The 14,740-nt window shown below is 37.4% G+C and overlaps 1 protein-coding gene across 5 annotated transcripts in view; it reads right to left on the bottom strand.

The window, feature by feature from the left end:
* The window catches only part of CTDP1 (CTD phosphatase subunit 1), a 145,649-nt gene extending 131,502 nt beyond the window's left edge, over window positions 1-14,147 (bottom strand). Inside the window, exon 1 of one of the 5 annotated variants that reach the window (XM_031946741.1) lies at window positions 14,072-14,147. In XM_031946741.1, the coding sequence (XP_031802601.1) occupies window positions 14,072-14,106 (35 nt within the window). In that variant the 5' untranslated portion in view covers window positions 14,107-14,147. Of the gene's footprint in view, window positions 1-11,336; window positions 12,462-14,071 lie in introns of those variants that run through there. The other 4 variants (XM_031946742.1, XM_031946740.1, XM_031946739.1 and 1 more) reach the window with 4 other exon arrangements.
* Between the last annotated feature and the right edge of the window lie 593 nt (window positions 14,148-14,740).

Here is a 14,740-nt window from a genome sequence, read left to right as displayed (position 1 = left end):
CATACCACCCTATACTTCACCTGGTCCTCAGACATTTCTCTGTTTAAAACATGCCCAGTCTTCATATGACACAAACTCAAAGTCTTTTACCAGACTGGTTGCCCTACTCTGGATACCTTCCAGTTTATCAAGCTCCTTCTTAAGTCATAATGCATAGGACTGAATAGTTCAAAATAGGGTTTAATAAGAGCAGAGTACAGAAGTTTTCCTTATTCCTTATTCTTCCAAAGTTATGCCTCTTTTTAATGCAGTTTGAGTTTGCATTACTTTTTCTGGCAGCCATATCATAATGCTGACTCATATTGGGCTTACAGGTCACTGAGACTTCTCCATCTTTTCAGAAAAACTACCCATCTAATCACATTTCCCCAACTGTTTCATATCACTGTGTCAGTATATTTACCATACAGATCACAACAATATATAAGATCGTGTAACATTAAGTCACAACAGTAAATTTTTCCAACCCTTATCATTTTAACCTAATACTGTCTTTCAAAGTACCTTATAGTTTCTGAATTTTGAAAAAAGGGGATAAAGACTTTTGTTTCCATCATTCACTCTAAAGGTGTCTTAAGATGGCATTGCCAAAAAAAGAGCCAATGAATCCAGATTAGATTTTTTTTTAAAGCATCCTATGCTTAAACCAAAGAAACAAAAATTCATTCAGCCAAATGGGGAGTATCTTCTTAGAAAAAAAAAAAGACGTGTGTGGTTAAAGAACAGGAAACAAAGCAGGGCATAACAAGGTATCACATTGTTTTTTCATTAAACTACCATGTTAGATACTATTTCTGCATCTCAAAAAAAAAAAAAAAAAAAAAAACAATGTTAAGAGAAATGAAGCTACAACTAAAAATGTTATTGAATACCAGAAAGATTTAATTTCTCCTGGTTTAGCCCTCAAAAATAAAAAATACAAAAATTATGAAGAAATCCTAAAACAATCTTTCTTTTGAGTTAAAGAAAAGAATGTCCAAAGCTATTCTTAGTATTCTTACTATCCTAGTACTCATCTTTAATGAGTAAATTAGGTAAAATAAGTAAATTTTTTCTACTTAGCCAAAATTTAAAAGAAAGATAGAATATAAAGAGAACATTGGACTAATAATCAAATTACTTGGTTAAGTCCTGCCATACTTTTCAGCTATGTAACCAGGACCAAAAGCACTAGCTCTCAAAAGGACCCATTTTCTCCTCTTTTTAAACACATGTTGGACCAAAACAAAGGTTAACTTTTTGTGTGTCATATCAAATGACATTGTGAAATACTTCTCACAGTGCATGGCTAATAGTAGGCACTATAGAAATGATTATTCCCTTCCCTTCTGCTTTCCTTATAGATCACTGAATAGTTTGGTGAAAATTATGGGACCCTTCTCAGTATGTTTTTAACAACAACAACAAAAATGCATAGTTATAAAGAAAATAATGATGCATTTTTTTTCTCCCTATCTAAGTTCATGGCTTCCTAAAATCTATCCATAGATCCTAGGATAAGAACTCCTTAACCAAACAATGTCTTAAGACCTTTCCAATTCTAAAATTCTACATTACTTTAATGAAAATTTTGGTATTTATTAAGAAATTTTTATGAGTTTTCTAAGAAGCCTTATTTGTTGTAAGATTCTTATTTGTTCTTATTCTTCCATTGCCCACCAAAAGAAAAACTGTATTTAGCTTACAATAAATGACACTCATTTGCCAATAAAAGTCTAGCTATTAAAGGCAGACCTGGGCCTAACCACAGAGGTAAACAGTATGTCAAGTGTTCAATAATTTGGTCACTATACAAAAATTATGTTCTTACAATTTTCTGTACATGTGTACATGTGTAAGAACAATTTTCTGTAAGAACAATTTCTGAGAGTTGTTTAAGTAGAAACACACAATACAACTGAAATTTAACTATCCAGCAGATTCTGAAAGAGTTCAGCTTAAAAATAAAACAAAACTAAATGGAATATTAAATAATATCCCTAGCCTCCCCCTTTAAGAAAATCCTAATACAAAAAATGAAAAACTATGAAAATTTACTTTAATAATTCTTTTACAGTATTTCTTTAAAACTGCACTCTCCTGTTCAATTTATGCAGAACATAGTCTTTTTGTTCATCTTAATTTTTAAAATAAATTTTTATTGATGTCTTTTAGGTCTTTTTTTTCCAAACATCATCATAGTTATCAAATATTCCCCCCTTTCTCCAAAGACATACTACTATATAACAAACAGTATTTTTAGAGAGGGAAAAAAATCACAATTGATGAAAATTGTGACAAAAAATTGATGAAAAAAAAAATAGATGAAAAACAGAAATTCTACTCATTTTTATTTACATGTATCTTAAATTTAACAAGACAGGGCCAGAATTACTTTGTCAAAATTGTATTATTCCTATATTCACTGTTTTTTTTTTCAAGGATATTCAAAAAATGAAGCTCTAAGTGAAGAATAAATATTCTCTGAAAACATTCTGAAACCATGCAATGTGTGATGCCTGTGAACTTCCCAAGTTTCTGAAGGGGTGGTTTGGGGGTATCCTATCATCTCTCTTCATTTGAATCTTGCTTCATCTTTACAACTGTTATATTTACTTTTTTTTTGTACTATATTTACTGTTATTCTTTCCATTACATTGTTTTAGTTTTTTGTACGTTTTTCTTGGCTCTACTTCCTTCAATTTGTATCAGTTCATAAGAGATCTTTCCATTTTCTCTGTTTACCACACACATCATTTCTTAGACCACAATAATATTTCATTACTTCCATGTATCATAATTTGTTTAGCCATTTCCTGATCAAAAGATATGTACTTTATTTCCAATTCTTCGCTTTCACAAAAAGTGCTGCCACAAATATTTTACTATATATGGGAATCACCCAAGTTTTCAAAGTAAGAAGATACATATATTATTCCTCTGTCTTTAAATATATATATATGTTGCTTGAACAGTGCCATGTAGCCAATCAAGTAAGTTCATCAATATGTATGTCATGAATGAGTGTAGCAGATGGACAATGAGATGGGAAAAGGCTAATGGGAAAGATCATGTTGGACTCCATTTTAGAAACTACACAGTTCTTTCTAATGTCTTAAATACTCATATTTCTTTCATCAATACATCTCTCCAAAGTAAATAATGAAACAATTTAGATGAATAAAAATTACAAATAATTACAAAGGCAAAATTAAAATATATATGATATACATAATTAGACAGGAAGCAGTTATCAATAATGGTACACACACCAATAGTACAAAAGGTATATATATATATGTATAAAAGGGACTCCATATGGAGTCTGAAGAACTATTTGAATCTGGATTCTGCTACTTATTACTTTGGCCTTGGGCAAGTTGTAAGAGTCTTACTTTCTCAGGAAAGTGAGGCTAAAATCTATCTTTATAGACCTTATATATCTTATACAGAAAATGTGTATTTGTCTTTTAGCAAGACAAAAGACAAGAGAAAGGCATCTACTACATTACAAATGTCCTTTATACAGAACCAGATAGGAAGGCATAGAGAGGATTTCAAAGAGAATTAAGTCAGTCCCAAAGCCTCATAGTCCAAAATATCAGAGACTGTGAAAGGCACAATAACCAAGATGAAGCTTAGCAGTTTGTTTCTCATCCCCCAAACCATTTTTGATGTGGGTTCTCCACACCATTTTTTGGTCCTTGCCTAAGTCTATCTGATGAAAGCCATAGACCCCCTCTCTTATGATAATGTTTTTAAGTGCATAAAATAAAAAATATAGAATTATAAAATAAACTATACTAAAATTCAGTAACCAAATTTACCAACCCCAGCTTAAGAATTAGTTTTAATGGGAAATCATATATTCAGAAATTATTCTGAATATTTGTTAACTCACAAAAAAGTTTTTTTAATAAAATGGCAGCAACCAAGCTACATGCTTATGTTAAAAACCAAAGTTTGAAAATACATTTTTTATTTTTTTTATTTGAAAATATTTTTTTATTTTTTATTTGAAAATATATTTTATGGAGCAATGTTAATCAAATTTAAAAAAAAAGATACTGATTTAGAAAAACACAAATTAACATTATTTTGATAAATATATTCCAATTACATATTAATCAGGTTTAGGTCTCATTCAGTTTTTCTGGCTTCTTGAGGACAAGGGGCAGTGACTAAGATACCTCAGCATAGAGCATCTTTAAATACCCAACATTCTGTAAGACTCACAATCTTTAAATATGTTTACTTTTGAAGCACTCAAATATAGAAATTAACATATACATGCAGAAACACACACACACACACACACACACACACACACACACACACACACACACACACACACACCATACAATTTGCCACCACAAGACAGAGGAAGTAAAAAAGTTAACTGTTTCCTGTTAAACTAGACTTGAAACACAATGATCTGCTAGTTTAATAGAACCTAGTAGATTATGTGATACCTTCACACCCTACAGACTTGAATGAGATCTTCTGAGGAATAGTTAAAAGGGAAAGAAAAAACTGCTTAATTGAAATTAATTTCTAAATCAATCAAGATTACTGATGCTAGTTTGAAAGGGAAAAAAAAGGAAATGAAGATTTTTTAAAAATCCAAAAAACCTGTGTTAATCTAATGTTAATGTAACAGGTAAGTTGAGTTTGCAAAAAACATTCTTTCCTACAGACTTCTAGAATGTTTCAATAGTATTCTAAGAATGTCTGAACCAAATTTCCTTACCCCTTGTCTTGATTTTAGAAAATGAAAAAACACAAAAAGCAATGTAATAAATAAACTATTACTAAAACAATGAGATTTGGTCTTAAAGATAAATTTGTCTTCTTTTTAACTAAAGGTGGTCCCTCCTCCTTCCCTACGAAAATACTGGGATGCCTCATAAAAATAATTCTGGGTACTTGAAGTTTATGGTATGCCAGCAGAGAACAAGTTATGGCAGGTCCAAATTAGAAAGACTCCAGGTATACATCTGGCAATAACATATCAAGATAGTTAAGGACTAACTAATGTACTTAAGTGAAGGTTGGCCAAGGTTGACCACCATGCCTTAGGTTTTTGGTAACAGTCAAAGAAACTAATGAAAACTGAGACACAGAGGGACTGCAATATTTCATCAGAAGGTGTCCGATTATTATAGACTTCAATCTAGAAAGTACCTCAGATATCAAATAATTAAATAATCCCAATTCCATTTTAAAGATAAAGTTATGAAGTGAACTGAAGTAACTTATCGAAGGTCACATAAGTCAGTGATGTTTGATGTCAGAGTAAGTTTGATTTGGACTAATATTCTCTAATTCAAAATACAGAACTGTTTATTACACCACAATGTTGCTACACCAAAGAAATCATAGCTCCTTGAAATACTGAAGAGTCACTGTCACACCAATCTAAAAATTCTTTTGGAGTGTAAATGCTTCATGTTTCAATAGCAATAGTCTCCAAACTAACTATTATAGACACTTAGAGATGACTTCTAATGACCTCTTCTCACACTTGCCTTGCCCTTTGTTTGTGGTCATAATTTTTAAGTACTACACAAATAGGATATTTCATGCCATAATAGCAATGTCATAAGAAAAAAAGAAAATCAAAATAACAAGCATTTTCAATTCTAAAACAGACTCAAGAGATATTTAATATTTAAAATTCTTAAAGGAAAATGAAGTTTAAATTTCACTTCAATGTTCAAACGTAACGCATAGTATTTTTGAACTTGGGCTATAGGACAATTTCACAACTTCTAAAACGCTGGAAGCCTTGTGACATGCACAACTTCAAAACTACATAAATATGTAGCTAAGCCTTAGTGGAAAGATGACCAACTTTGGAACCAAAAGACCTGGGTTCAAATTCAAGTCAATTCTACTACTGTATGACTTAAAGCATTTAAGATTTCCTCATCAATAAAAAGAAGACAGGAATATCTGCAATGATAACAGTTCAATTGTTAAAAAGATAAATTTTTTATAATGTAAAGTGAAATATAAATCTATGTATTTGTACATCTATGTAAACATGTTTGGGAATATGCTATTTTTCTTGTACAAACTAATCCCTAAAATATTTATTTATTTATTTATTTATTTATTTTATTTAATAGCCTTTTATTTACAGGATATATACATGGGTAACTTTACAGCATTAACAATTGCCAAACCTCTTGTTCCAATTTTTCACCTCTTACCCCCCCCACCCCCTCCCCTAAATGGCAGGATGACCAGTAGATGTTAAATATATTAAAATATAACTTAGATACACAATAAGTATACATGACCAAAACATTATTTTGCTGTACAAAAAGAATCAGACTCTGAATTATTGTACAATTAGCTTGTGAAGGAAATCAAAGATGCAGGTGTGCATAAATATAATCCCTAAAATATTTAAAAAGCACATCACAGAAGAAGTGAATATAATTTCCTTGGGAAGAGGTACCAAAAGAATGCAGTTCAAATAATTCAAGTCAAGAATACATATGTATATGTGTGTATATGTATATATATTTACATATGTATATATACTTATATTCTTAGGTTTATTATTTTTAAGCTAACAATTTCTGCATCATTTTTCTTTAACACTATGCTTTAGTAAGCAATATTGAAATAATATGTAACAAGTGCTTACATGAGATCTTCCTTGTTTTGTTTTGTTTTTGACATTATTTCAAACAATTTAAAACTATTTTAAGCATCAAGGGCTATGTCATATTTAGCATATTATGTAAGATGTCACAGAAGCATCAATGACTTGCCCAAGATAATGGTACAAATTTGTATTTGTATTAAGGGTATAATTTACATCTAGGAATTTCAAGTGAAGAAACTTATAGAACCCTATACCACAATGCCTCAAAACCACATATACATGAAGCAGAAATATCACATGGAGAAAAATGAAGAAAAAAAATAATTCTAGTTTTAATTTCTTAATCACAAGTGTCCATGAATGTGAAAATTAACAGCCTTTGTTCCTACTGAAAAAGTCAAGCATGCTTGTAGAAATTAAAATACATCATTCCTTGGCACACACTAACGATTATAATGAAGCATTAAACCTTAGTTCAAACAAATATAATTAGAGTTGCCAGAAGAAATGCAAACAGGGCCTTAACTAATGACTTTGCTAAATGGTCTTTCCCTAGCTAAGCCTCACCAAAGATGAGTTCTCACAAACACTAGGGAGGTGATTTAACAAAACAGGAAAGCCCATGCCTGGAATGCTCTCAGTCTTTTTAATCCATTGTTTCCTTCAAAACTATGATTAAGTGTCACAATCTCAATGAAGCCTTTTCTGATCCCCCAGTGACTAGTAGCCTCTTCTTTCCCCTTCCCCCAAATTATCTTTAATATATTCTGTACGTACTTATATATGTATATTATCTTCCCCAAGAAAATATAAACTTCCTTAAGAACTGTCATTTTGTCCTTACTCCCCTAAGACCTAGTATAGTGAAGATACTTAATTGTAGGCTTGTTGATGAATATTTCTTGGTAGAACTTTAAGTGTGGTGTATACAACCACACACACACACACACACATTTTATTGATAATGAAACTTTAAAAAGCAAAAGAGGAATACTTCAAGATCAATCTCCATATTATAGGTAAAGAGCCACCTAAGGCATGACACATGGAATCAGTGGCAGAAAGGAGAATCATAACACCCACAAAATATATACTGTAATCACAGAAGAAAGAAGTCACCTAAGAAAGATACTATATAAATTAGTATTTCAAATCCTAAAAACCAATTCTTCCTTTGACCTCTCTCCTTGCACTTTCTTGGCTTCAGAAAATAATAACTTTCCTAATTTCTCCTCCAAACTCAACAACTACAACTGTTTCCTTCATTGACTCCTCATCTAATCTTATTGAACAATTGGCTTTTCAAAAGTCTTGATTATTTTCTCTCTACTTCACTGTGAAGTGCAGTTAATTATCCTCTACAAACTCTCTCATATTCACCACCTTCCTCTTCTTATTCCCATATCTACCACCCTAATAACATCTGCCAGGACTATTACAACAGCCTCCAAATATAGGTCTTACCACTCTCTTTTCCAAAATATCCTTCAGTTGACAGACTAAACTTCCTTATGTGACTATTTTGCCATGTCAATATTTTATGCTTAACTTTTCAGGAGATTCTTCTTCCTATTAGCCACTAAACACATGTCAAACTTCTCTGGCAACCCAGGACCTTTAGACCATACACCACTGAGCTGTCAAAGTGATCTTTGTAAAGTCTAAGTCTGACCAGGTTGCTCCTCTATTCAATAAACTTCATTGGTTCCCTAATGCCTTCAGGAGCATAAACATAAAATACCCTGGACCTTCATAAATCTTTCCATTTTTTTTAGACCTTACTCTCCCTGTTTACTCTGTGTTCTAATTATTCTGGCTCTAGCCTCCTTGCTATTGTCATAAGAGACATTCTATCTCCAGACCTCATGTATCTTCACACATTCATAAGCTGTCTCCCGTGCCTGAAATGCTCTCTCCAGGATTACTTGGCTCTCTTTAAGTCTTGCCTAAAATCCCACTGTCTATAAGAAGCTTTTTTCTGTCTTCCCTAAAGTTATGACTTTCCTCTTGGATTATCGCCAATTAATCCTGTTTATATCTTGTTTGTAAATAGATGCTTCTATGCTGGTAGCGAACTCAACTCCTGCTGCAAGTGGAACCAATTTGTCCAACCTTATTTCTTATTACTTGCCTTCAAGTATTCTATGATTAAGCCACACCAGACTGTCCTTCAAATGTATCCTGTTCCTTCACTTTTTGTATTCCCTAAGCTTGTAAAGTCCTCCTTTTCACCTCTACCATCTGATTAAAAACCCAATTAATAAAAGGATCCTCTGATTTCTGCCCCTGGAAAAAGTAACAACCTTTGGACCTTCCCATTGCTTTGCAGTTCTTATAATGGTATTATATTTATTTGAGCATGTTTTATCCTCTATTAGTCTATACTCTAAAATGGTTAGGAATGTTTTACCTAATATTTGTATCTTGAATTGAAAGAGCAAAAATACACCAAAAAGTTGACAATTCTACCAATGGCAAGAAAAAAAAATTTTGTATCGATGTAGACAGCATGGTATAATGTAAAAGGCACTGAAGATGATATTCAGATCTTTTCTTACATGTTTTCTTAACTATATACTCTTGGACACCTTATTTAACTTCTATGGATAAAAAGTTTCTTCCTCTATAAAATGGTGGGGCTAGACTCCTGGGTTCCTTTCCAGCTCTCGGATCTATGATGCCATATTATTACACAGATAATAGGAACAATAACAACAAATCCTATGTAGCCAACGAGATTGATTTATTTTTACCTGCAAACTAAACCTATTATGTTTGTGAATCGTCATTTCATTGATTAGGGAACTGAAAGTGAAGGAACTCTTTCTACCAAAACAAATCAGCTCCTATTCTGTAACTTGTAGATCTAAGAGGGTTGCCTGGCAGACAGATTAATTGGCTTGCTCAAAAGGACACAGCTAGCATGTTTCAGAGGTGGAATTTGAACACAATTCTTGAATGACACTAAAGATAGCTTTCTATCCATCACACCATGCTTCCTCTAAGGTCTTATAAAAATATTTATTTATAATATTTTGGTCAAATACAAAGCAGCATGTTACAAAAAGATGACAACTCCCACCCACCTACACAAAATATTTTGGACTGGAAAAGAAATTAATTACAGGCCAATTTTCCTGAAAGCTATAATGAATACCAAGAATTCAAGAACTTGACAAAAGTAATTTACAATTTTTTTTAAAGTAGACATTTCAGCAGGAGACTACCACTCAAGTGAAATGATTATTTTTTTTTCAGCTTTAATTATCTTATGATGACCCAAACTACTCATTTTGGTCAAGTAAATGGTCACAGAATTTGAAACAAACTACTGAGACAGGATGGAAATCTGGCTACTCAAAAGCTTGAGGTACATAATTTTATACTCTAGAGAGCTCAGTCTCATACATTCCTCTATGAAGCACAATTGTATCATATTTTCTGAAACTTTAAGTTTTACAGGATTGGAGCTGAAGGAAGGGAGAGAGCTAGAAGAGAGAACACCAAATACTAGCTTACTTTGAACAAGTCAGTGTATCAAAATAATACCTAGGTACTCTTTTGATGTATGAATACATGCATGATACATGCATAAATATGTATATATAAGTATGTATATAGCCATACGCATACACATAGTCATATACATACATAGACTCTACATAGGCATATGTATGTATTTCAGTATCACCATGTTCTGTTTTAATTTTAAAGACAAATAAAATTTTTTAAAAGGATAAATATACTTGGGTTTTTTAGAGACTGATCCCAGCACAGCCTCCCTTCAATTTTTTTTTTTTTTTTTTTTGTAGTAATGAAATAAAACTACAGCTTTCTGGCTATCGACTAATAAAGATTTGTTAAAGAAAAAAAAGGAAAATAAAATTTAATTTTTTAAAAATCCCAACACTTTTGTCTGTCCAACTAATAAGCACTAACTGAAAAGGGAGGAGTCCAAAATTGCAGAGAGTAAGGTGGGAATAGCAAAAAAAAAAAAAAAAAAAAAAAAAAAAATCAAGATTTCTAGGCGAATGAGTTTTTCATTCCCTAAAGAAATTATTTGATATTAAGACATCTCTGACGGGGCGGTGAACCAGAGATCAGACAAGATAGAATTCTCTAGCACAATTCTGAGAGGAGGGGCCTTATTTTAATCATGTTTTTTTCCCTTTAAGCCCACCTGCAGAGGAGCGGGTGGGGCGGGAAAAGAGGGAGGCACAGAAAAGTAAAGATGAGGGGGAACTCTCAGAACCCGCACCTGCCTCCTCCTCGTACACGTTCTCTGGGCAGTAAGAGGTGCAGAGCCCACCCAGCTCCGTGGTCCTCCCAAATGCCTGGGATGGGATGGGATCGAGGAAGAGCAGCAGAAGGACCCCGGGTGTGCAGGAGGGTCCCGGGATGGTAAAGTTAGAAAGACGGCGGAAGTTCTTGGTTTTCAATAGTTTCTCCGCCTCCGCCCTTCAGGAAAAAGAACGAAAACACTTGGGCGAGGGCACAGTCACTAGCTAGCTCCTTGCCTTCCTCCTCTTCCTCTCCAAATCGGCCCGGGTCCGTCTCACTGGATCGGGAAACTGAAATAAGTCAGTGCCCAAAGGTGTCAGCGCCGTCAGATGGGGAGGGGAGCGTTACTGGGCTGGCGCGCTTCGGGCATAGTGGGAAGGTCTGGGGGAGGGGGCACGACTATCCCTAAGGGACACCTGAACTCCCCGCCAGCCCCCCCGCCCCTGTAGCCGCTTACCCTGGAGGGACCACCTGTCCCCGCTGCACACACAGCTCTAGCACCACTCCGGCCCGCTCCGACTTCACCCTGCGCTCCGCCAACCGCTGAGTCCGGCCACAGGCGCCGGCCTCGGGGCAAGGCGAGGGCTCACCGCGCTGGTTCCCGCACAGGTGGGGGCTTCCCTCTCCGCCGCCTCCCCCTTCACCCTCTCCTTCCCCGGCTCTCCGGCGCGCGTTGCAAGGCGGCAGTGCGCCCGCCTCCCCGCCTGCGGGAGGCACGATAGGGAGACACACCGCCAGCACCGTACCGATCTGCACCGCCGTGCCGGCCGCCACCTTCCACTCCAGCAGCCTCAGCGGCCTGGGGCCCGGGCAGCGGATCTCGGTCACGGCAGCCGTCAGCGCCGCAGGGCCCTCAGCAGAGCCGGCCCGGGCTACCCCCTTGGCGGTGGTGGCAGCTGCCGAGTCCCCGACGCCGCCGCCGCCGCTGGAGTCCGCCGGCGCCTCCATCACCCTCCCGGCCGCGCGTCCACCGGGCCCGCTCCCCTGCTCCAGCGCCGCCGCCTCTAGTTCCCGGGGGCTGGGGGGCAGCAGGGCGCGCGGGTCGGGTCGCTATGGCAACGAGCTCGCCGCCGGCTCGAGACCAGGAAGCGAACGGAGGGTTAGCCCTCCCCCAAAGGGGGAGAGGAGAACTGGGACTTCAAGGAAAGGGAGGCGGAGTGGAAGGAGAGATTAGAAAGAAGGTGTGAGAAAAAAAGTAGTAACTGTTCCTTTAGGAGGGGGTCAGGATGGGGAGGGAGGATGGAACACGGAGGGAGAAGGCAGAGCCGTACGCGCTTGCGTATTCAGGGCCCGGCTTCCATTTAAAGCAACAGTAACGCGGAAATCCCAGCTTCTCTGGTGTAGGGCAGGGCGGAGGAGGTTAGTTCAGCTCTTCCCGCCCTGTGCTCAGCGAGTCACCTCGCGCCAGTTCCCCTGGTTCATGACGACTTCCTGGAGAGCGTGCTGAGCTCACGGAGGTGAGAGGGCGTGGCCAAGGGGGCGGCTTCTCACGTGCTTCCTCCAGACCGCGTGTGTGTCTGTGGGCGGGCGGCCTGCGTGTAAACACTCGTACGCGCACACGCACGCGGGAGGGCGGGCTACGGAGTACCGGGAGCTAAGGGAGAGCGGCCGCGTGAGCAACTGGTACCGGAAACGTCCGAGCGCAAAACAGCGGAAGCGGTTATGCTGAAGCCCTCGTGGTTACCCGCTGAATGTCCGCTCGCATGAGGACTACGAATCCCAGCATGCAACTGTTCCCAGCTGCGTCTGTGGAAGCTGGGCTGACCGACTACTGGTCCTTGTTGATCCTTCTGTAGCGGTTGGATGCTGGGACTTGTAGTCTCCCGGAAAACGGGTCCTCCCTACAAAAGGAAGTTCTTTGCGCTTGCGTATTCAATGCCCTGGGACCTTCGTGGAGCGCCCTCCTGCGGAGAGAAATTGTAAAAGCATCCCTCGGTCCCTTGTTACTCTTTGATCTCTTATTGAAAGCTGTCTGGGAATTAAAAACTGGACTTTAACATTTCTGATTTGGATTGGGAGTAATAATGTGATGCATGTCCCACCTTTCCTCTTGTCTCCAAGTTAGGACTCCTATACTAATGGAGATATTTCCTAGAGAGTTAAAACTTTTTCCACAGTAAAAAGCTTTTACCATAGTTTCAGGAGATAGTTCCATTCTTTTCCCTTCTGCTTTAGATAATATTGGTGACTCATTCTGCTAATGAATCCATCTTTATCACAAAAAAAAAAAAAAAAAAAAAAAAAATCAGCCTCCAATTGAATTCAGAAACAGGGGTTTCTAAAGGGATCGGAGAATCCAGTTGGAGCTGGAGAAACATTAATTAAAACAACTGCTGAGAACCAGGTTTTGTGCAGAAAGGACTAAGGATACAGACACAAAGGAAGCAGTCTCTGCCTTTTAGTAGTCTGCATTTGGACATGCTTATCAGCCTGAAAAGGAAAGTCCGCCCCTGTAGCCTCGGGACTGAGCAAATTAGGCAATTGCCTGAATTTCTTTTGCAAATCTTGTAACGATTTAGGCATACTTAGACGGGAAAGATAGTGTGTGGTAGTTCACTCTTAGTGATTTTTTTTCCCTTTGAGTTAAATTCTTCGATGCTCGTCTTTTTAAAAAATGCTAAGCCTAATTAGAACACTTTAGTTAGAAAGCACTTTTCGCATTCTATCGAAATCAAATGCTTTGAGGTCGCACCTTTGTGCGAATTCCTTGTCTAGAAGTAGGGGGAGAGTGCTGCAAGACAAACTTCCCGTTTTGCAGTTTTACCTGGCAAATTGCCATCTAAAACATTTCCCTTCCCTGCTCTTTCCCTTATGCATCTTCTTTTTCGCTCACGTAAGGCAGAACTGTCAAACTCGCTGGCCACATGTGTTCAGTAAAGCTCCCGAATGCCGAGAGCAAACCAAATCAAAATGTAATTAGGGAATGTTTAACAAAAATAAATAAAAATACAACATAGTTAATTTACAGTTTGTAAATCAATAGGCGACCCCGCAGGGATCCGTTTTTATTTGAGTTTGACACCACAGATGTCAGGCACAGTTTTTAAAATGTTCTCCCTTCACTGCCCTCACCTTCACCTCAACCTTTAATGGAGAGTCGAGAAAAGAAACCCCTAGCACCTAGCATTTAGGCATGCCAATTTAGCAACTCCCCATTCTTGGGACACCCAAACAAAAGTGAATTTTCAGTACCTCCAGAGGGCCCTCTTGCAAGGGGCTCTTCTCATCGCAGAATGAAGGAGACACCCTAGATTGCCAACTGCCACCCACAACAGCCACCCCTGGGCTGCCTAGGACTGTGGAACCTTCTAGGGTTCTTCTGGCCCTGATGTTCCAGTCCCTGTTATTGCTCTAAAGATGGCACATCTGCCAGACCAGATCCATCAAAAACAGGTCCTGGTCCCAGCCCCTAAGTAGCCTTCATTCATGAAGTGGGATACAGGGGCAACACAAGCAATTAACAAATAACAAAGTAATAGATAGTATGTAGTTAAGAATAAGTGAGGTGGAACAGAAATGAGGAAAGCCTGGGAGTATCTTCAAGCAAGTATTAATGATACCTTAGAATGAGACATTGTTTCTCAGCTGTGCACGGGACAGATTGACAATATATTTTTACCTAGTAAGTAAAATTTTTACAACAAAAGACTTTTGTTCCATAAAATTGATAAACTTTTTTAAAAAAACTATTTATTTTATTCATTCACTTCTGAATCCTTTTCTTGTCAGCTCTGGTTTCATCCTCCCCCCAATCAAGGGTTTTTAAGCTGGAGTTGATGTTCATATATATGTTCATAGATTAATATATATGTGTGTGTGTGTGTGTGTGTTTATATCTATAAGTACGTGTGTGTGTGTGTG

This window comes from Sarcophilus harrisii, chromosome 1 (genome assembly GCF_902635505.1).
Source record: "Sarcophilus harrisii chromosome 1, mSarHar1.11, whole genome shotgun sequence".
NCBI classification, from domain to species: Eukaryota; Metazoa; Chordata; class Mammalia; order Dasyuromorphia; family Dasyuridae; genus Sarcophilus; species Sarcophilus harrisii.
This window is presented reverse-complemented; position numbering and strand designations above follow the sequence as displayed.